This window comes from Kogia breviceps, chromosome 18 (assembly GCF_026419965.1).
Source record: "Kogia breviceps isolate mKogBre1 chromosome 18, mKogBre1 haplotype 1, whole genome shotgun sequence".
Classification (NCBI taxonomy): domain Eukaryota; kingdom Metazoa; phylum Chordata; class Mammalia; order Artiodactyla; family Physeteridae; genus Kogia; species Kogia breviceps.
The window spans coordinates 56,464,972-56,486,891 of NC_081327.1; the positions used below are offsets into that span (position 1 = coordinate 56,464,972).

Sequence of the window (21,920 nt, forward strand, 5' to 3'; positions counted from 1 at the left end):
ATATGAAAAATAATCATGCTGAGTAAAAGAAGCCAGACAAAAAGAGTACATACTAGATGATTCCATTTATATAGTGTGAGCCGGTGGGCAGTGGTGAGCATAGCTGCCTTCCATTTATATAACATTCAAGGAAATGCAAATGAATCTATAGTGACAGAAACAGATCCACAGTCGCGTGAGGACCGCGGGGCAGAGAGGGTTGAGTGGAATTTCAAAAGGGCACAAGGAAACCTTTTAGGGTTGCATACATGTACTGCACTACTCCATTTTATACAAGAGACTTGAGCACCCTGGATTTTGATATCCACAGGAGTCCTGGAACCAATCCCCTTTGAATGACTAGAGATGACTGTACATTGTCACAATTGTGGTGCTTTCACAGGTGTGTGCATATGTCACGATTTATCAAACACTACATTTTACATATGTGCCATTTATCATATGCCAATCGTATCTCCATAAATCTGAACCCCTGATTCAAGTCACCTACCTGCTTTTGGGGTCTCAAGGACAGAGGGACCCAGTAAGGCAGCAGTGCCTCAGCCCTGGGCACCGGCAGGCGGCCCCCAAATTTGGCCTGGCACTCACAGCAGATAGGCTCTCGGTGAACAGAGCTGGGGACAGGACACATCTGAACAAGAGGCACAAAAAAGAATTGAATGTGATGCTGCATTAGTGATGTGAGTCAAGGTACTCTCTGAAATAGTAAATCCATGCTCAGAGGGAGCAAGGTTAATACAGGGCATCCAGGGGCAGGTGCAGGGACAGGAGCCTCAGCTCCCGAAGCTCACAAAGAGGCAGGCTATCTCGGCCTGCCCTGAGGCCCTCCAAAGTCACTAGAGGGGGACCACCAGAGCCTGCAGACCAGCTATGCTGGGATGTGCGACCACTTACAGCCACCTTACCATGAGCAAGTCTTGGATTTCCCCCCTAAAAATGGGGAAGTACAACCAACTCTAGCAGGGGTTGGGGGGGAATGATTGCTCTTTTTGTGGTAATCCACGTCAATCTACATACAGTGCTTTATGTTTGCAAAGGCTTTCACAACCATCCCATGTGATCCCACCACACCCACAGCAGGAGGAGAGGAAAAGTCCTCTCCAGGGGCAGATGGAGCTGATGCCCAGAGCAGATACTTTAAGGGGCAACACTGGTTCTCCCAGGCCTCCTGAATCCGTCATGAAGAACTGAGCGGTGAGGGAGGCAGTGGGTGACCCTACATAGAGATTTGGGGGCTTGCATGGTCCCTGAAACCACGGACTCCCCTGTCTGACACACCCTCTCGTGAGATGCTTCTTCTGGACCCACATTTTCTGCTCTCCCCACCCCACAGGGGCGTGTCAGAGTTGGGGCAAAGTAGTTGAGATTTGCTTTCCTTACCGAACGATCTATGGGACACACTTCTTCCCCAAAAGTCTGAAATGTGCTTCTTTCCCTAAAAAAGAACAGGAAGGCTTAGAAAGTTCTGGGCTTTGTGTAAATTGGGAGCAGGAGTACTAGGGTGAGGGCCTGGGCCAGCTTGGCTCACACCATTAAACCCCAAGAGTGGAAGGGGTCACCATTGTGAGCCTAAGAGGGGAGAGGGGGTGACAATAGAAGCAGGTATGTGCACATTCACATGCTAAGGTCTGGGGGTTCCCAGATGTCAAGCTATTGTGGAATCCTGCATCTCCAAACCTACGTGCTTCAGGCACCCTATAGCTAAACCCGTGCTAGGCCCTTTGGGAAAGACAGGAATATTCCGACCTGGTGAGAATTTTCCAAGACGTGGAGCTGCCAACCACAACATATATGACGCTTTAGCAGACACCCTGAGCTTACTTGGAATACTGAAGGAAAGTATCATCAAAGCTCTACATCTAATGAAATTCCTTGCAGTATAAAAACCTGGAATGACAGAGCATTTGGGGCTGCAGAGACTCTGTTACTCTTCCCATTCTCCCCAAAACAAGTTGTAGAATGTTGGCCACTGTATGGAGAGTGTCCAGTGGGCGTAAAACCAACACAAAGCAAAGACCAGCTTCCCTGAGAGCGATGTGTCCCACGGAAATGGTAAAAGTGACATCGTCATGATAATCACTACTACTGCTATCTCATTACAGCAATAGCTTCAGGGCACTGAGCGCACCTCTCCCAGCTGATCCTTGACAACACAGGATGTGGGATGCTGCCCTGCACAGCACCCAAGCCCCCAAACGCTCATGACAGCACTGCTGTTTCCTCGCGGGGGGCCACAACCCCAGCCAAGAAGGTGAAGCCAGACAGTTCCAGAGGCTGGCTCAGAATTGTACTGTAACCCAAGTCAACCCAATGAGACCCATTCTGGGACTCTGTGTTAGAATCACTGGGAAGGGGAATGCCCCTTTCTGTTGAGGCTGTAAGCCTCCGGAGGTCCTGGTGGTCATTTTGCCTCCAGGAGGGGAAGAAAGCAAAGCCGAAGATGGAGACAAACAGTCCTTGACCACCATCCTTGAGCATCTGGATACATCCATTCCTGACGACTGACTGCTGACATCCTCAGGTGAAACAGTGAATTGCCCTTCTGGGCTTACATGATGTAGGTATGGTATCTGTCCTGCCTACCTGGTACAAGCTTCTATGGGACGGGGTGATTTGGCGATCCTGGGGCTTCCCTCAGGTGACTCGGGGGCCGGCTTCCCTCAGGTGACTCGGGGGCCGGCTTCCCTCAGGTGACTCGGGGTCTGGCCTCCCCAAGTGACTCGGGGTCCGGCTTCCCTCAGGTGACTCGGGGTCCGGCTTCCCTCAGGTGACTCGGGGTCCGGGTTCCCTCAGGTGACTCGGGGGCCGGCTTCCCTCAGGTGACTCGGGGTCCGGGTTCCCTCAGGTGACTCGGGGGCCGGCTTCCCTCAGGTGACTCGGGGGCCGGCTTCCCTCAGGTGACTCGGGGTCTGGCCTCCCCAGGTGACTCGGGGTCCGGGTTCCCTCAGGTGACTCGGGGGCCGGCTTCCCTCAGGTGACTCGGGGGCCGGCTTCCCTCAGGTGACTCGGGGTCTGGCCTCCCCAGGTGACTCGGGGTCCGGGTTCCCTCAGGTGACTCGGGGTCCGGCTTCCCTCAGGTGACTCGGGGTCCGGTTTCCCCGGGTGACTCGGGGTCCGGGTTCCCTCAGGTGACTCGGGGTCCGGCCTCCCCAGGTGACTCGGGGTCCGGTTTCCCCGGGTGACTCGGGGTCCGTCCTTCCCAGGTGACTCGGGGTCCGGCTTCCCTCAGGTGACTCGGGGTCCGGTTTCCCCGGGTGACTCGGGGTCCGGGTTCCCTCAGGTGACTCGGGGTCCGGCCTCCCCAGGTGACTCGGGGTCCGGCTTCCCTCAGGTGACTCGGGGTCCGGCTTCCCTCAGGTGACTCGGGGTCGGGCCTCCCCAGGTGACTCGGGGTCCGGGTTCCCTCAGGTGACTCGGGTGCCGGGCCCCCAGGTGTGGAATGGTCGCCCAGAGTTTAGGACTGAGGAGGCACTTGCCTATCATGACGCGCTCGAGGTGAGTGCGCGCTGACAGACCGAATGGACACCCGAGGGCTCCCGGAAGTGCCCGCCGCGACTTTAAGTCGTAGTGAGGGGGTGACGAAGCTCATGATGACGGCGGTGACGAAAGCGGGGACTGGCCCACGCGTGTCACTCCTCCCACAAAACGGCCTCCTCTCTCAGGCCGCTACCTCCTCGGGGCCTACTCCGACACCCCCCAAGGCCCCTCCTCTTCCGTCCCCCCGCCTCTCAGAGGCCAGGCTCTTCCGGCGACGGCCCTCTGCGCACGCCGCTGACTGGCCCTCGTTCAGCCAATCAGACGCTGCCTTCTAGGCACTTACCTGGCAGCTGATTGGGCCCCGGCGCCACGGACCTCGGGGTCAGCGGAGAGGAGCGGGGCAGGGAGGAGAGGGGCGGGGAGGGGAGGGGAGGGGAGGGGAGGGGCGGGGAGGGGAGGGGAGGGGAGGGGAGGGGCGGGGAGGGGAGGGGAGGGGAGGGGAGGGGGCGGGAGGGGAGGGGAGGGGAGGGGAGGGGAGGGGCGGGGAGGGGAGGGGAGGGGCGGCGCCCGGGGCGGGGTCCGGCCCGGGTACGGAGCGGAAGTCGGCCCGGGCGCGGGTGACCGCGTTTCGGTTGTGGCCCGGTCCTGGCCTGGACGGGCGTCGGCCCCGGAAGAACCCCCCCCACTCCCGGGAATGCCCGCTCACCATTTCCGATGGACGGGCCTGCGGGGTGCACCAGCCGGGGTCTCTGTCCCCTGGAAGGAGAGAAAGAGGTGGGACCCGCCCCCTGAGGCCGCAGGGTCGCGGTGCCGGCCCAGGGCCGATTCTGGATATCGGGGAGCATCTTGGTAGGAGTGTGTCCCACGCAGGACCCGGGACGTACTTGTAGTTGAAGTTGTTTTTCTGACGTTCAGATTTAACCGGGCGCCCCGCATGTCACTGGCTGAATCGGGCTCAAATTGTGACTTTAGAGAATGTGTGTTTCTTAAGCAGCCTGGGGGTTTGAAGACCGTGGAATTCAAAACAACTGACATCCAGAGATGCTGTGCGGTTCTGAACGCTCGGCCCGTTTCTCTGCCCGTTGGTTTCTCCGCCCATTGGTTTCTCCTTCCTCCGCCTCGCACGTGTGCGCTCTGGGCAGTTTCCGAAATGAAGACACGATGCTTGTCTTCACATTTTAGTAAAATTGAATGTTTTCTGCCTCTCTGTGATCTGTATCACAAGATCATATTTGTATTTCTTGGAAGCATGGGAGTTCCCTGCTGACCTAGTGGTTAGGATTCCGAGCTTTCAATGCCTTGGCCCGGCTTCAGTCCCTGATCGGGGAACTGAGATCCTGCAAGCCACACCGTGGGGCAAAAAAAAAAAAAAAGTATTTCTTGGAAACAGACTTCTCAGTGTTTGTTTTTCTTTTTTCTTTTTTTTTTTTTTCGGGTGGGGCGGCACATCTCCACGTGCTGCGTTCTAGCCATGGACGAACAGGAGTTCCCAGGCACTGCTCAAGATTCTCAGCTCCTTTATTAAACCGGTAAGTTCATGACGTGTAAACAGGGGTGAGCTTCCACCCCGCACCCCCACGCAGGCTCTCTGGGCCAGCACCAATGCTGATTGGGCAGCACCCCACCATATTAGCTGCTAATTATTTCAGACACCACCACCCTCCACCGCATGTGAGTCTATAAATAATGTCACCACTGGTCTCTTAATAGCTAATGACAAAATTATCCAGGAATCTCACCATCAGCCTAGCATTTTATTTATGGCTGTCTTGTCTCTGCCAGCCTTGGAGGGCCCTTGGCTTCCTTGCACTCTCCATTCACCTCCTGAGCCCACTGGAACATCGTGGTAGCATAGAAGACAGGTTTGTGCCCCCCTAGAAATTCTGGCCCTCACCCCTGGGACTTGCCATCTCATATCAAGAGTGACTCATCACCATCCCCATCCCCACCAAAAATAGTTAAAATTAAAAGGACTGACGGTACCAAGTTTGTAGAGGATGTGGCAGCTGGAACCCTCATACATTACAAAATAGATACAACCATATAGGCTAACTGTTGGGCAGTACTTACAAAGCCTAAACATGTGAATATCCTATGGCCAAGCAGTTCCCCCCGCCCCCCGGGTATACACCCAAGAGAGTGAGAGTTTATGTCCACTAGAGGACACAGACAAACACACACACACACACACACACACACACACACACACACACAGTGCTGGCTCGGCCAGCAGCTGGAGGACAGCCACTTCCCACTCTTTCACACGTGTCCGTATTTGTGTCTTTGAGAACGTTCCTAAAAAAGTACGTATTACTGGTAACCCAGAAAAGAACCAAAAAGTTGTGCTTTTGTTTTGAGGTTGGCTTATTTCAGGATAGCCTTGCCTAACTGACCTGTGACAGGCATAGGAGTTCCACAAACCTAAATCCTACGGATTAAGTGAAATCATGATTTTCAAATAAAATCTAAATAGGAACTGTAATTCTTAAGTTCTCATGTCTCATGACTTTTTGGGTCTCTCTGACGTTGAGTACTCAAGTCCCTTCCCAGCCCAAGCCACACAGTGGTTTTGGTCAAGGTCACACCAGGTGCCACTGTCGCCACGGCCCTGGACACAGGACTCACTTTTTACCCAGATGGGGGCCCTGCGTGATGTGACAGGTTCCCACCGGTGGACAGCGTGATGTCAACTCTGCTGCCCCAAACCTTACCCTTTCCTCGTGGGACCATAGGCTCCATCGTCACCCTCACTGACCGAGACACCTAGACTTCTCTCTTCGGTGGCTGTGACGTCAGCGTCCCGGCTTCCCTTCCCTTCTTCACTGTGAGCCCCTGCAATCTGCTGGGGGACACAGGACCACTGCCGTCCTCCTCCTCACTGGTGTCAGAGCACTATGAAATGGCACAGCCAAGCCAGGCCACCAGGCTAGGAGAGTCTGTTCGTTTTCAAGTGCCTCTGTCACTCTCACCCCCACCTCCGGGGTACCAAGGGCCCCGTCCCAGTGCCTCCCCCGAGACCACTGAAGCGTCCTGTAGGAGAGGCCTCGGCACCATGTTCCCTGCACCCATGGCGCCCCATGGGAGCTTGCCTTCCAATAGAACTGTGGAATGCTGGGAACAGGAGAGACATTCCATGGCAGTGGGGCCATCCACCTGGGCTCACACATGCACACAGACCCACACAAATGCATACAGTACATATAAACTATATCTGTGGTGTTAAATCGTCATGGGGAAGTATTAGGGGAAAAAATGTCTAAAAAGGCTCCTTGGAGGGAGATAATGAACAAAAGGCTGAGAAACTGCTGATGAAAGAAACCAGACTAAAAAAGCTACATACTGTGCAATTCAGTTTGACATTCTAAAAAAGGCAAAACTAGGGATGGAGAACAGATGAGTGGTTTCAGAGCGGGGCGCTGGCTATGAAGGGGCAGCACCAGGGATTTTGAGGAAGATGGAATATTCTGTATCTCGACTGTGGTGCCTGTTCACAGCTCTATGTGTCGGTCAACTTAAAGAAATATACTTACACTAAAAATGGACATAATTCATATCTCAAAAAACCTAACCATGAAATAAAAAAGGACAGTCCAGCGATTCCCACTACAGTGCCAAGAACAGCTATGTGTTTAAAATCATGTTCCTTGAGGTATTTTCTCTGGAATCCTCTTCCCAAAAGATTTTGGAAAAGGAGATATTTGTGCAACATCAGAATCCTTTGGGGGGGGGGGGGTTGTAAGACTAGACTGCTCAACCCCTCTCCCCAGAGATCACAGTTCAGCATGCCAGGGCTGGGCACGCATTTCCCTCCTGCTGAGGACCTGGTGGCGCTGAGCTTCACGCCCACCCACCCTTGGGAAGCCAAGCCACCAGCTCGAGTGGCAGGCAGTGTCGTTGTCGACACAACAGCCGTTGCCCCCTCCACCAGGAGCTGGGGAAGTGTGCTGAGGACAGTGCCGGTACCAGGGAGGAGCCCACGGCTCTGGAGCTTTGTGGACACCCCATTCCTGGGCCCCTGCTGAGGTTCTGGGAGTGACATCCTCCTGGGTAGAGAGGGAGATAGTTGAGGACACAGCACTTCGCCCACCATCTGGACCCTGCAGGCCAGGTACCACATGACCACCTGCACCAGCTTCCATCTCAGCCTTGACCCCTCATTGCACTGGAGACAGATCATCACCTGATATGGCACCCAAGAGTCAAGGGGAGGCTGCCTGAGCCCATTTGGGGGATGTTCTGTTCTGTGACCTGTGCAGGACTGAGACCCTGCCACCCGTTCACTGCTGTGTCCCCAAAGCTTGGCACCCTGTTTGGGGCATGGAGGTGCAGGTACTTACCCAGTGGTTCTCCACCAGGTGACAGTCCCCAGGGGACTCTGGCCGCATCTGGAGGCATTTTTGATTGTCATGATGGGGGAGGCCAGGGATGCGGCTCAGCCGCTACAGCAAGCGCAGTAGCCCAGCACAGAATCACCTGGCCCCAAACGTGGAGACCTCATGCCTGGTGGAGAAGCCCCGCCCCAAGCAAGCAGCCGGGCTTGGGGACTTAGAAGCTCTAGGGGCCTAGGCAGCAGCAGGGCTGGTTCCCCCTAAGAGATCTTGTGTCTGGGGCTCGGCCTAGGCTGAGGGTGCGTGTGCGTGCCACGAGAGCAGGACCGTCGGGTGGACCTCAGGTCTGCTTCGCAGGTCTGCCTCTAGGGCCCCCCGTGGGTGTCCTGGGTGACCCGCTGTCTCCTTCCGAGTCCGCTCCCCGAGAAGCACCTGTTCATCCCAGAGCGCCGCAGAGCTGCCAGCCCTCCCTCCCCCAAGTTTCCTGAAAGGCGGCCTTCCATCACTCATGGATTTTCAAGTCAAAGTGGGGGGAAAGGTCTGAAAACTACCCAAGTGGCGTATCTTTCTTCGTTGTTTTCACCTTGCTGGCTGGGGTCACGCAGCATGCAGCGACTCTACGTGCCCACTAGAGGTCGGGCTACAAAGGGACCCAGTCACAGGGACCCTGGCCTGGAGGGGAGCGCACTCCCCAGGGCCACCAATGCAGCCTCCTGCCGCGCGGGGAAGGGCGAGCACGGTGCCTTCAGGGATGGGGGTGATGCCACGCCCCGGATGGGGGAGGGGACCTAGCCCCAACCCTTCTCAGGGCTCCAGGCCCAGCTGGATGGGAACATGAGGTACTTCTCCTTCCTACATAAAATATTTGTATTTTTCACAGGAATATTACTTTTGCAAACAGGTGAAAATAATACATAAATGAGCTCCTCAGCTGTATGCCCAGCCGCTGAGCACAGCCCCTGCCCTATCTATCCTGCCCTTCTGTTCTCAGAAACAGCGACTTAGACTTCAGGGCTGCCTTGCTGGGGAGGGGGACACATGTCCGCCGGGTCAAAGGGAGGGATCCAGGGACCCACGGTTGTCTGGATTCCCCGGGGGTCACTCACCACCCCGTTCCATAACTGGGAAAATCAAAATTTTGTCAAAATCAAGTGTGAAAAGCACAGGCCCCTGGGGAGGCCCCCCCACCGGTGCCCCAGTCCCCTCCCTCGACCCGCAGCCCCCTCCCACATCCATGGGCCATGTTGCTTAGGGCTCCAGCCTCTATCTGAACACATCCCAAGAGAAACAAATTACAGAGCACACAAGATTTCAGAAGCTGCTTTATGGAGAAACAACCCCGCTTGGCTGTCGTGTCCGGGTCACGAGCCGGAGCCCAGGCTCGCGGCAGCCGCTTCCTCGGGTCCGGGCCCTGCCTCAGCCGCACCCGGCAAGTCCGAGCGGATGCCTGAGAGAGACCACAACTCTTTCCATCTCAACTGTTGTCTTTCTCACTCAGGGGGTGGGCTTTCAAGATCACACAGGATGAATGTTTTTCTTCTCCAAGCGGGCTATATGATCTCAAACAACAACCAAAAGCACTGACTGAATTAAGCTAAAAAAGCAAAATGTTCTGATCCCTTCCCATGTTCTGGCTGGTCTCCCGGCAAGCACAGAAAGGACCCAGAAGAGGGGCTGCCTTTCTGTCCGAGCCTCAGGTGTCACTGCTGGTCACCTTGGCCCCATGGAGGGCTGGCGTGCAGGCCACCGAGCTGTAAATGACACTGCTCCGCACGGTTCCCACGCACAGCATCAGGCAAACGGACGGCATCGTGGCTTGCTTCTGTCTCTAAATCGTTCTGAGAACACACAAATTACACTTCAGATCTGCTCCCAAAAGTAAAGACAGAGAAGTTAGCCTACGTTAACACTGGGATGGACCATGAATTGGGTCACCTTATCCTCAAGGCAGGTGAGGGTTACATGAGAACATTCCCTTTAGGCATTCTTGAAAGTATCCAAAGGAACGTGGCTACTGAGTCACAGTCAGGTGCTCCCGTGGTCGCAGGGAGCTTAGGAAATTCCCCGAATGACAAAGGGCTGAGCAAGTTTCTGATCCTCTTCAGCTCAGCTCACAAGCACTGAAGTGACCTCACAGCAGCAGCTGTGCAACCTGCGACCAGCCCTGAAGGTGTCGGGCCGAGAGGGCAGCTGGCTACGGGAGGGCTCTGGCCATCTGGAAACAACTCAGTAAGAAAGTCTGGCAGGACAACTGCACCCGTGCGCTTGTTCTGCAGGAAGCGGGAATGTAGCTGGTCCGACCGCTGTGCACTCTCCCGCCCTCCGCGTTGGCCAGGGGCGCAGGCACCTGGCACTGAGCGGCCTGTTGTAGGGCAGGAGGGGGCAAGGGGCGGAGCAGGGCAGCTGTGGCGTGAGCGCCAGCCACAGGGAGCTGGGCTGTATTGGAGCAGCGGCCGGGCCCACGCCCCACAGCCTCGCACCAAACACCGCTCGGCCCCAACAGGGAAAACCGCCAGCGGCCCGTGTTTGAGATCTCCAATCTCCAATCGCATCATTTCCGATCGACTAGCAGAGCGTGGAGCCGGCCCAGGTACGCAGAGGTGCACCTGAGCTTCCTTCCCCAACCTCACGGCAGCAAAGTGGCAGTGAAGGCGGTGCCAACCACGGGAAAAGCATCCAAAGACCCTCCGAGGTCCACCCACCACCCCCAGATCAAGCCCCACGCGGACGCTGCCAGCCCCTAACCTGGGTCGAGTGCACCACTGAAACTTGCTTTTTCAAAAGCCCGGTTGCCTTTAGGCCTCCAACGACGACGTCAGCCTTTCTGAATCCTCGCCTACAAGTTAACTGGTCGGAAGTTCCCCTCCTGAGCTGGCTGACGGTCTGCCAGGAAGGGGAGGGGCCAGTGCCGGGTTTGCGCACAGAACCGCCACCGTCCCTACCCCTCACCTACTGACGTCAAGAGCTGGCTGAGCACGGGTCAGGCTGGGAGACCTCTGCACGGCCGGCTGTGCGGATGACAAGCCCTCACCCTTCATTGCTGCTGACCTGCCTGGCGTCACGCAGGCCACCGCCAGCTAGACAGACCCCACCCACAGGCCCGGGGGCCCCGCCTGACACCAGAGACAGAGGCCAACGTGAACGCGGCCAAGAGACGAGGGTTATTTTAGTCACTGTTAGTGGAAACCACGGGTAGGCCAGACACTAGAGGCAGAACAGCATTCAGTTTGAGACTGGTTTTTAATCAGAAGTGCTCTTCTTCGATCTGTGCGCGCTTTGCAATGCTGGGGGCCTCAGACAGAGACGGTCCCTTAGCTCTGGGTAAAATACGCATTTTTTAAATTGTATTTAAACAATGATGAAACCTAGAGAGGAACAGCGTAGCCCAGCTGTCCTCCGTTTTCACGGTCCTCAAGGCTTTGCGGCCAGTTGTCACCGTTGGGGACGGCCACGCTTGGCACGAGAGAAGAACAGCCGCGTTGTGAGAGGGAGGGAGGAGCCTCAGGCTCCGAGGCTCAGTCCTTCCAGACACGCAGGAGCTGGGACCACGTTCCCACCCAACCCCGGGTCCTGCTGGAAGGGTCTGGGAGGTGGGCCTGCGTGCCTCGGACGAGACGGCCGACAGTGCCCGGCCCGACGTGCCCAGGGCAGCCCCACGGAGCCTCCAGGGAGGCCCAGTCTGCGCTTCAAGGCCATGCCCAGAGCTTGCTGCTTCTGCGATTCTGGGAGCAAAGGAAGGCCAGAGTCGCCAAATGTGCTTAAGCAGGGGCGGTGGGCGGGGGTGTGATTTTAGAAAAGGGCCAGTCGGGGAGAGCGCTATCACGAGACATAGGCCCCGTTCCGTGGGACACCTCAGGCTGGTCTCTACATGAAGGCACCACAAGGCTGCCCCTTCCCTGGGGCCCCCGCCCCCAGTGTGAGGGCTCAGCGCAGCCCAGCCGACAAGGACGAGCAGCTGGGAAGGAAGAGAGTCCATCCACCCCGGCAAGCCACACGCCCTGGTAGGCAGGTGCAGCCTGGAGGGAAGGCTGAACAGAACTCCAGCAGGTCTGTGCACAGGCACGTGGGGCTCCGCTCTTGAGGAAACAGCAAGATCAGAGCTCACAGGGGTCCCCAAATGCAGGGGTCAACATGACACAGGGACAATGCCAGCGGAAGGGGTCAGTGCTGAGGGTCTGCATGCTGGAGGCTCCCCGAGGGTCCTGGTCTCCAAAGTGCACTCCCTACGTGCAGCGTCCAGAAAGCCCCCCCACCCCCCCGCAAAGGGACGTCACGCTCACCTGGCACAACCCCTTCTGCTGCTTCGCCCCTCTCAAGAGCGGCACCTGTGTAAACCAAGCAGAAGGAACAGACGCAGGTCATCTCAGAGGGTGCCCTGTCCTGGTTCTGAGACCAGCGGCTGCAGCTCAGGGTCCGACACCAGTGAGTGCGGGGCGGGGGCAGGGCGTGAACTAAGTGAATGCCTGTCTGACCTGCTGCAGTGAAGCTCTAGGTTCTAAAGCCTGAGAGAGGCCGGGCAGGCACACGGCAGCGCAGGGACCGGGGTCGGGCGGTGCTCACAGGGCCTCCGAGCTGCTGGAAGGCCTGTAGTGGCGTTCCCTAGTGACCCGTATCATTGGCCCCATTTCACTGATTTGGAAACTGAGATCAGGGTGAAATGCCTTTGTCCAAAATCCAAGCAAGTCGGTAGAGAAGTGGGTCCCAAGCCCGACTCCCTGGAGCTCTCATTCCACACACAGTGCCCCCACCTGCCCAGGCTGTGTCGAAGTCACCAAGGCCCTCTGGCTCACTTCCTGCAGAGGGGACGGTGGAGCCCGCACACCTCACGCATGACCCCTTCCATCGCTGGAGGCAACAGAGTCTGTTGCGTTGTGAACCTCCCTGGAGGAAGATTTTGTTTTCCCTAGAAAATGGCCCATTTCTCCAGTTCAGTCACCTACATGCCCTGCAGCCCGTCCTCTAAGTCGGTTTGTTCTGGTTCTGTTGTTTGTTTCAGACATGCTCAGCTTTCCCATTGCTACTGGCAGATACGTGGGCGTCCACGGAAAGCGTCTGGGGAGGCCGCGCTGAGGCTCCTACGAGGAGGTGGGTGTTCCGGTCAGAGGCCGCATCTCCTGAGCGCACACTGCCGCCCTCCCAGCCCGGGCCACCTGCCGCGGGGGAGCGGGCCATCAGGAGGCGAGGGACTGGATGTTCTTGAGCATTTCCTCGAAGGCCTGTGGGGACGGGGCGTCTGCATTCCGGAAGGCAGCCTGGACCCTGCTGTACAGGCTGAAGGACTTCAGCTCCAGCCAGATGAACCCAAAGCGATCCTCGTCGAACAGGACGAAGACCCCGGGGGTGCGCTCGGGGCTGGTGAAGCCGTGACCGGCGATGAGGCCCGTGCCGTAGAAACTGAACAAGGACAAGAGGGAAAGCGCAGGGAGAGGGGATGAACAGGGTCTCGAAGGCGCGTGCTGGCCCAAGCCCATCACCCGTGGTCCTGGACATTCTGGAACATTCTCCATTCCACCTCCAGGCCACTTCCAGCATCTGGCAGCAGCTCTGCACAGAGGTGGGGCCCTGCACCTTCGGAGAGGCCGGCGTTCGCCCCACACGGTCGGGCTCACCCCGCCGACCACTGCTCTCTCTCTACCAGCTCATCCAACGAAAGGCAGCCCCACCTCGTATCTCTATCCCAAAGTACACGTCTTTATGACGCAGACCCAGGTAACAGAAATCTCAATCCCTGGGACAGTTAGGTCCACGTGTGAACAACTCAAATGTAATCAATAATGATTTATTGGCGTGCAACTGGCATTAATCAGAAGCAGAACTTCCAAATACCCATTACAGCCAAGTTCTGAGACTCAGGCTGTAATCTGTTTCTTTCTTTCTTTCTTGCAAAGAACAGGTGACAAGGAGTTAGGGGCTGGCCTGAACCTCCCCATGCGTGGAACAGTGCCTGGACGCCCACCTCCGCCCACCATGCTGAGGCTCTGCCTGGCGGGAGGGGGACAGCAGCCCTGCGCCTGAGGGCCCGTGGCTCAGAGACTTTCGGGCGGCGGCGGCGGGGGGGGGACACCAAGCTTAGATACACAGAGACGTGTGCTGCGCAGGCACTGTGACAGTGCCAGAGGACGCATGCGCCCCTCCTGGCCGAGCCCCTGATGTTTAGCACCGGATGGAGGACCATCCCGTGACACAGCCAGGGGCTGGGCCAGAGCTTCCAGGCCGGCGCCGCCAGAGGGCCCTGAGCCGGCCCTGAGATGCTGCGAGTTGTCAAGTTTCCCAAGGATAACAAAGCCTTTTCCTTTATGACCTTTCGAAACTTCACACGTTCCCTATGTGAACATCTCCCTCCAGAAAACCCAAATTCAGCCTCTCTTATCCCAACTGTATTAACATGAAGAAAATGTAATGAATTTTTTCCATCAAGTCCACGCAGATGCCTTTGGGGAGCGTGCGCCCGCCCGCCTACACGTGAGAAGCCAAGGAGACCACTGCGGGCACACAGCGCCTCCCAGAGAGGCAGCAGATGACCCAGAGGTGAAGAAAGAAACCCTCACACATAACGTGACAAAGGCAGAGACAAGTCGGCTGTAATAATCTGCCAGGAGACTGACAGGTTCCTCCCTCAATGAACCCCGTCCATGAGAACTCTCTACGGCAATGGAATGTTCTAGACCTGCACCGTCCAACACACGAGTGGCTACTGAGCACTTGAAATGTGACCAGTGTGCCCGAGGACCTGAATTTTTCATTTTAGTCTCGGTAATTAAACTAAACAGCCCTGGAGTGCAGGGGACCGGGGCAGGGCCGTGCAAACAGCACACCAAGTGAGGAGCTGGCAGCAGTGGGCAGGCTCTGTCCCAGACCGGGGCCCACGGCCTCTGAGGGGAGGCTGTTACAGACGGGGAGAAACCCCACGAAGAGATGAGGAGGCGGAGAGACCCCAGGACGGGCCTTCCCTGCAACGTCGTCCAAGACGCTGTGAGCGGGCTTTCCAGGGGAGGCGCGGGGAGGGACGCCACGGTCTGCTTCCAGTGCTGCCCGACGTCTCACCTGCCCGCCTGTCTACCTCTGGCCATAGCAGCTGTGCGGTGAGAGGCGCTGGGGAGGAGGCCCCCAGAGGGGTGAGGGGACAGGAGCCTTACAGTCTGCTCGGCCCGAGATGGGACCCGGCCCACATAGGCAGAGCTTCCCCACCGGTGCGGGGCCCCCGACGGGGGGTCGCCCCAGCCCAGGCCACCTCCCCGCTGGCCGGGCAGAGCCCCCCTCCGGGAGGCGCCCCCTGCCCGCCGCGCGGCGTCCTTACCACATCCTGCAGGTCCGGGGGTAGTCCTCGTTCCTCGAGCTCACGCCCACCGGCAGCACAAACGGCTGCCCCTGCCCCGACTGGGCGGGCGGCTCAGCCGCGGCCTCGGCCCCTCCATCCCCAGGCCCCTCGGCCTGCTCAGTGGGCGGCTCCGCGCAGGGCTGGGGGCTCTGCCGGCCGAGGCCCTCGGCGTCCTCGGGCCCACCTTCCTGCCGCTGCTCCTGGCGCACCTGCTCGCGCACCTCCAGGACAAGGCGCGAGAGCTCGTTAAAGTCGCGGAGGCTCTCAATGTCGGGCAGGTGGATGCGGTGCCGGAGGTCGATCTCCACCGTCTGCTGCCCGGCAGGGATGTTGGGGTCACCCTGCGGAGCCAGCGGGCGGCGGTCAGCAGGCTCAGAGACCGCGGCCTCTAGCCCCGGTCACACCTCCGGCCGAGGGCGCTCGCTCAGCCTTCCTACTGCTTGGGCGGCAACCCCTTACAAGTCAGAAGATCTCAGAAGCCCTTGAAAAGCAGCACCCGACCTCTGAGGACAGGGGACAACAGCGCCCGTGAGTGACCCTGGGAGGGCCCGCCGGCACATGTGCGCCCAAAGACCGCAGGTGGGAGCCGGCCTGCGTGACAGCTGAAGAGATGCGCGGCCTAGAGAGGTCCACGGACCCTCCCCAGTCAGACGGGGGGGCAGGCCGGAAACACCAGCCCAGACTGTCTGCCTGGAACACGAAAGCTCCGCAGCATGAACCTGGGAGAATGCCCAGGCCCCGCGGCCTGGTCCCAGGCCCTCGTCCACAGGGAGCCCGGCCGACGGAGCTGCAAGCAGTGCCCTGTGAGGACCAGGAAGAGGCCTGCTCTGCACCTCCGCAGAGACTCCCCCAACACCTGCACAGCGACGGGAGAGCACGTGAATAGCAGCCCCTAGAGCGGGTGACAGAGGGCCTGTCATCCGGGACCCCCACTCAGCTCAGAAATCCTCCCAGTGCGTTCCTGAGCTGCTGAGGCCAGGACGGGCCACGGGGGCCGGAGTGCTAATGCAGAGGGTGTCCACCATGGCCGCACCTCAGGGTCACCCAGGGAGCTCCTGGAGCCCCTCACCCGGCCCACCCCCATTAAATCAGAATCTCTGGGATGGGGCCTCCGCATCAGTGTCTCCTCCACCTCCCCAGGGATCCAGGGATCCAGGGTGTGGCCGGGGCTGAGAGCCGTGTGGTAAGGCTGCCTTGGAAACGTTCCGAATCACGGGGGGATCTTGTGGAAGGCAGGCCCTGGATCAGCAGGTCTGGGTGGGGCCTGCGTTCCCAGCAAGCTCCCCGGGGAAGCAGTGCCACGGTCCAGGGCCCACACTGAGCAGCCAGGGTGCGGCCCAAGTCACGCTACGCCACGCCGATCTGATGGAGTCCACACGGTGCCGGGCCTGCCAGGGCAGCCCCTGGACTCACCGTGATCTTCGTGCCCCTGGCGTGCTTCCCGTGGAAGCTGAGCATGACGATCTCCAGGCCGTGGCTGCCGTAGGTGCCCTTGAAGAGGCCAGGCCTGATCAGGTCGTCCGGGTGGATAGGCGGGAGGTAGATGCGGCGGTAGGTCAGGCAGTTGCTGCAGGGGGAGTGCGCAGCGTGAGAGTTCGGCCACAGAGCCGCACGGGAGCAGGGGCAGGAGTACAGAGCTCGTGCACCTCCGGCCCTGCTGCATGGGGTGGGCCGGGCAGAGTGGCCCAGGGCAGCCAGGGTTAGCTCCCCACCAGGCCAGTGGGGAGCAGGGGCAGCCCTCGTTCCTGAGCTACGCTCCCCCCAACCCACATGTGCACAGCACACCTCACACCTTCTCCATCACCCTGGGGCAGGGACCCCTGAGACTGCCAAGGGGCTCAACAGGGGCCATGGGACACGGCCCGGGGGCAGAGGGCACAGCAGCAGGGAGGCTAAGAGGCCCCCCAGGTGGACATGGGAAGGCAACCATGAGGCTCTAATAAACAGGCCAGGCCGGTGACAGCACACGGCTGCTGGGTGACAATAGTCCAACAGACAGAAAACAGACACCAAGGTGGGCCAGGAGACAGGGAGTGTGCTCACGGTACCCTGAGAAAAGGACCATGTTCACAGTACGCAGAGAGGGGGACTGTGCACACGGCACCCACCGGGAGACCGTGTTCACGGTACCCGGAGAGGGACTCTGCACACAGCACCCACCGGGAGACCGTGTTCACGGTACCCGGAGAGGGACTGTGCACACAGCACCCACCGGGAGACCGTGTTCACAGTACCTAAGACAGAGGCTGCTCACACCCAGAGAGGGGCTGCACTTACTCATACTGACTGGTGTAGATGAACTTCATCAGGATGAGCTCCTGCATGTGCTCGTGGAAAATGTCCTCCAGCGTCCGCCCCCATTCTTCCCTCAGCCACGTGCGGAATTCCTTCAAGAGAACACAGGTCACGAAAACCGCCACAACACTAGCGCTCGGAGAGGCTATGATGCTGAGCGCGTGGGATGAAGACAGAGGCCAGGCAAGAGGGAGGGGAGGTGCTGTGTGTTTGGTCTCCCAGCTCCTGGCTTCCCTTCCTGTTGAGGTGTGGTGCCAGGGGCTATGGCACTCCCCCTGCTGCTTTCCCCGACTTCAACAGGAAGGAAGCGTGGGGACCGTGGGGGTCCTTCGGGGAGGATGGGGCCGCAGCCCATGTCAAGAGCGCCTAGGAGGCAGCTGTGCGAGCCTCACTTCTGTGCCACCCACACAGGTGGCGTCTACACTGAGCCTGGTTCTCAGATTTCTGGGGAAGTGGGCACAGCAGACCCCTGTGCCAGCCGAGTCAGCAGAACTGCTTTCTGCAGCCACCAATGAGGAACAGGATAGGGACAGGCGGGGCAGAGAGTGTGGGTGGATTTTCCTTTTTAAAATGTGCCTTCACTGGGATTGGCATATACACACTACTATATATAAAATAGATAACTAATAAGGACCTACTTGTATAACACAGGGAACTCTACTCAGTACTCTGTAATGACCTATATGGGAAAAGAATTTTTTAAAGTGTGGATATATGCATATGTATAACTGATTCACTTTGTACAGCAGGAAATAACACCACGTTGTAAATCAACTATGCTTCAATAAAAATTTTTTTAATAAAATAAAATAAAATGTGCCTTCACAGTTATGTTCAGTAAGTATATTTGTAAAAAGAAAACTTTCATAAACACCTCATCTGCAAAGCCCAATAATTCATTATGGAATCGAACATTGAAGGATATTTAGTGCTTAACAGTTTCATTCTGTACACTTAACATAACTAATCCACAGCTCTGAGGTCCTAACTCAACAGTGTTTCTAATGAATATCTAGAATTAGCTCTACAAACAGAAGCAAAAGCAATTTATTAAAAAAAAAAAAAAAAAGCTACAATCTGTCAATTGCTTTAATATGTTACTGCCCAAACCCTGGCAAAGAAGAGAAATTACTAGTGACTGAAATAAACAACTATTAGAACTACAAGGTCAATATATAAAATTAACTGAATTTTTGAACACTAGCAGCACAAAACTGGAAAGTAAAAAAAACCTTAAAAATCCTACTTACAACAACCTCAAAAGACATAGGACTTAGGAATAAACATTAAAAAACATGTGTGATACCTCTACTCCAAAAACCACTAGACGCTGCTGAAAGGCAGGGGAAGAGGCCTACAGAGCAGAGGCACCTGCGAACTGGGAGACTTGGTACCAGGTCAGCAACTGTCTCCAAACTGATCTACAGACTCAACATCAGGCCAATCGTAATCCCACCATGCTTTCTGTAGAAACTGACAAGCTGATTCTGGACTTCGTTTGGTACATCCAGAGCAATCTTGCAAAAGAACAAGGTTGGAGGATGTACACTAGCGTGCACTGCGACCCACTACAAGACGACAGTAACCAAGATGGTACCTGAGCGAGAGGGCAGAACTAAAGAGAGAGCCTGGAGGGAGTTCCCTGGTGGCCTAGTGGTTACGATCCCAGGCTTTTGCTGCCATGGCCTGGGTTCAATCCCTGGTCGGGGAACTGAGATGCCACAAGCCATGCGGCCAAAAAAAAACAGAGAGAGAGAGAGAGCCTGGAAACACCCATGTGTGTCTCAGGAGTGGACTTTCAATCACAGCACCCAAGCCACCCCCCAGGGAAAGAAAGTCTTTTACACAAATGGTGCTTAAACAACTGCACAACCACAGGGAGCAAAGGAGCCCCGATCCCCACCTCACACCACACACAGGAACCATTCAAGACAGGTCACAGACCGAAAAGTAAAGTGAAGCTACCAAACTTCTAAAAAGAAGAGAGAGAGAGAGAGAGACACTCTCTTTGCAACTGGAGGGTAAGCAAAGTTTTTTAAGACACAGAAAACAACAACCACTAAGGAAAAAACCTGACAAATTAGACTTCACCCAAATCAAAATCTTCCACTTAAGTGGCTTAACTCATCAAGGAGAGGCCATTTAAAAAAATCAAATAGAGAAATAACAGATAAAAATGGAAGTAAAAGAATGTAGTGATTTCAGTGTTGCCATGGTGCATAATCAGACTTGAGCTAAATACCATGAAGCTGGCCTGTGAACAGTCATCGTCTTATTTACTTTGCATGAGAAGGTCTGTCATTAAGAATACCAAGCAGACCCAATTACTCAGAACAAATACGCTTACTATGAAATTATCTTACCAGATGTGTATCCACAAGGAAAAACACAGGGGCCTAGAACACATCAGACAAGAGTAAGTCCACTACGGACCCAGGGCTCGGCCACCGCAGCCAACACCGCCCCATCACTGCTTCACCCTGCACAGCGGCCTAGGAGCTGCGTGCCAACATCTTCCCTGTTCTACAGAGGTTTGGGGCTTGGAAAAGTCAACAGACCTTTCCAGAGCCACCCAGCTAGCAGGTGGCAGAATCAAACCTAACCAAAGGCCACATGCTAACTGGTCTCATCTCTGCCGGGGCCAATGCCGAGGCTGGCAGGAACGCAGCGAGGCAGGGGGCTCACGTGCCCTGGTGGGCTGTAAACGGGGACCAGCAAACTGACAGCATGTAAAGAGAATTTGGAATATCTTCAGGGCCTTTTACCCAATTCCATTTCTGTACAGTCCAAAACCACAAGGTTTTTGCAGAGTTCAGGCAGTGGGTCACAGCAACAATGCCCGGCATCTCTCCTGGGCGGCTCCGACCAGGCCTGGCACTAAGTCATTCACCTGCAGCGTCTTACTCAACCCTCCAGAATCACTCGGCACTGCAGGTAATCTCATGACCCCGTTTTACAGACAAGGGCTGAGGCTCCCAGAGGCTAAGTCATGGAGGCACATTGTCAGGAGGGTAATGGGGGAATATCTGACCACCAACCCCAAGTCCAACTGCAGGACCGTCACACACCTACAGTCATTACATCGCAGCAGGCGACAGATGGAACGCTGCATTAAAAATAAGGTTGTAGGGACTTTCCTGGTGGTCCAGTGGTTAAGATTCCACACTTCCAATGCAGGGGGCATGGGTTCAATCCCTGGTCAGGGAACTAAGATCGTGCATGCTGTGAATGAGCAAAAAAAAAAAAAAAAAAAAAAAAAAGTTTGTAAAGAATTCTAGGGCTTCCCTGGTGGCGCAGTGGTTGAGAGCCCACCCGCCAATGCAGGGGACGCGGGTTCGTGCCCCGGTCCGGGAAGATCCCACATGCCGCGGAGCGGCTGGGCCCGTGAGCCGTGGCCGCTGAGCCTGTGTGTCCGGAGCCTGTGCTTCTCAATGGGAGAGGCCACAACAGTGAGAGGCCCGCGTACCGCAAAAAAAAAAAAAAAAAAAACTCTAATGAGACCGGGAAATGTTTCTGGAATAACGGTTAAGTTAAAAATAAAAAGAAAAACTATCCAAATTAGATAGTTAGACTGCAATTACATCACAAAGACTGAAGGAAACTTGAAGGGATGATGGAGCACGGGCACGGAGGCCGCTCCTCGTGGGGCTGTGTCAGCACTCTTTTCCCTCCCGATTCTGAGGATTTCGTATCTGATGATGACGAGGTATCATTTTAGTACCGTCGCGAGAAAGTGCGTAAGACAAAGGAAAGCAAAATAAAAGCCACTTGTGTGCAGCTGAGGGGAGTCCAGAGCCAGAGCCTTTCTGCAGGGCCGAGCACAGCGCAGGTAGAGCCAGGCCACATGCCCTTCCCTGTCTCTGCTCCTCCTCACAGCAGCCCCCCCCCCAACCCCGGTTTCCAGAAGCCTCAGGCTGCAGGGCCTGGACGGGCGGCGGCAGGGAGGGAAGATGGCGGCTCAGCCGCACCATCCTCCAGGAAGAAGAGCAGGCAGCATGTGCAGCGGGAGCCAGGGAGCAGACGCACGGCTGGGGTCTGGGCGGGCGAAGGCCTGAGCTGCTCTCAAAGGCCCAGGAGGTGAGGCTGCAGTTTGAGGCGCACAGGGACGGCCCCCAGGAGGGGCACGTAAGGAGCAAGCAGGACACCCCAGTCCTGAGGGGCCAGATCCTGCCGCAGGACGTGGCCCTGGAAGGTGCACAAAGCTGGCAGAAGTCCCAGAACTGGGGACTGGGACGGGGAGTGGGGTGGCTGGCAAGGCTCAGGGTGCAGCTTAGGCAGTGCTGGCCTTGGGCGTTGGCGAAGGGATCACAGCCAGCGCGGCCTGCAGGGGCTGCAGGGGCCAGGCGGGCATCTCCACCTCTCTCCACGGTACCAAGGACAGCCTTCTGCCTGGGACAGTGATAAGCAAGGCCCGTTCACCTTCCTACCCTCCTAGGCCACCAGGAGTCCTCCACTCCGTCGGGAAGCACGCTTGTGGCCCCGAATTTTAAGTGACTAACAAC

The 21,920-nt window shown here is 56.8% G+C and overlaps 2 protein-coding genes across 22 annotated transcripts in view; both read right to left on the bottom strand.

The window, feature by feature from the left end:
• The window catches only part of C18H16orf95 (chromosome 18 C16orf95 homolog), a 453,505-nt gene extending 445,540 nt beyond the window's left edge, over positions 1-7,965 (bottom strand). For 11 of the 13 annotated variants that reach the window (XR_010837979.1, XR_010837976.1, XR_010837977.1 and 8 more), the window contains exons 1-3: positions 4,184-5,098; positions 1,381-1,435; positions 491-631 (exon numbers count right to left, since the gene is read on the bottom strand). Coding sequence is in view for 5 of the 13 variants with exons in the window: in XM_067020261.1 (XP_066876362.1) it covers positions 491-631; positions 1,381-1,435; positions 4,184-4,512 (525 nt within the window). In the remaining 8 variants the exon portion in view is untranslated. Of the gene's footprint in view, positions 1-490; positions 632-1,380; positions 1,436-3,476; positions 3,676-4,183; positions 5,099-7,814 lie in introns of those variants that run through there. The other 2 variants (XM_067020264.1, XM_067020262.1) reach the window with 2 other exon arrangements.
• Positions 7,966-9,114: 1,149 nt separating this feature from the next.
• FBXO31 (F-box protein 31) overlaps positions 9,115-21,920 on the bottom strand; it is a 43,772-nt gene continuing 30,966 nt past the window's right edge. For 8 of the 9 annotated variants that reach the window (XM_067020265.1, XM_059045923.2, XM_059045921.2 and 5 more), the window contains 4 exons: positions 17,401-17,510; positions 16,537-16,690; positions 15,103-15,464; positions 11,027-13,199 (listed from right to left, as the gene is read on the bottom strand). In XM_067020265.1, the coding sequence (XP_066876366.1) occupies positions 12,977-13,199; positions 15,103-15,464; positions 16,537-16,690; positions 17,401-17,510 (849 nt within the window). In that variant the 3' untranslated portion in view covers positions 11,027-12,976. Of the gene's footprint in view, positions 9,644-11,026; positions 13,200-15,102; positions 15,465-16,536; positions 16,691-17,400; positions 17,511-21,920 lie in introns of those variants that run through there. The other variant, XR_010837981.1, reaches the window with a different exon arrangement.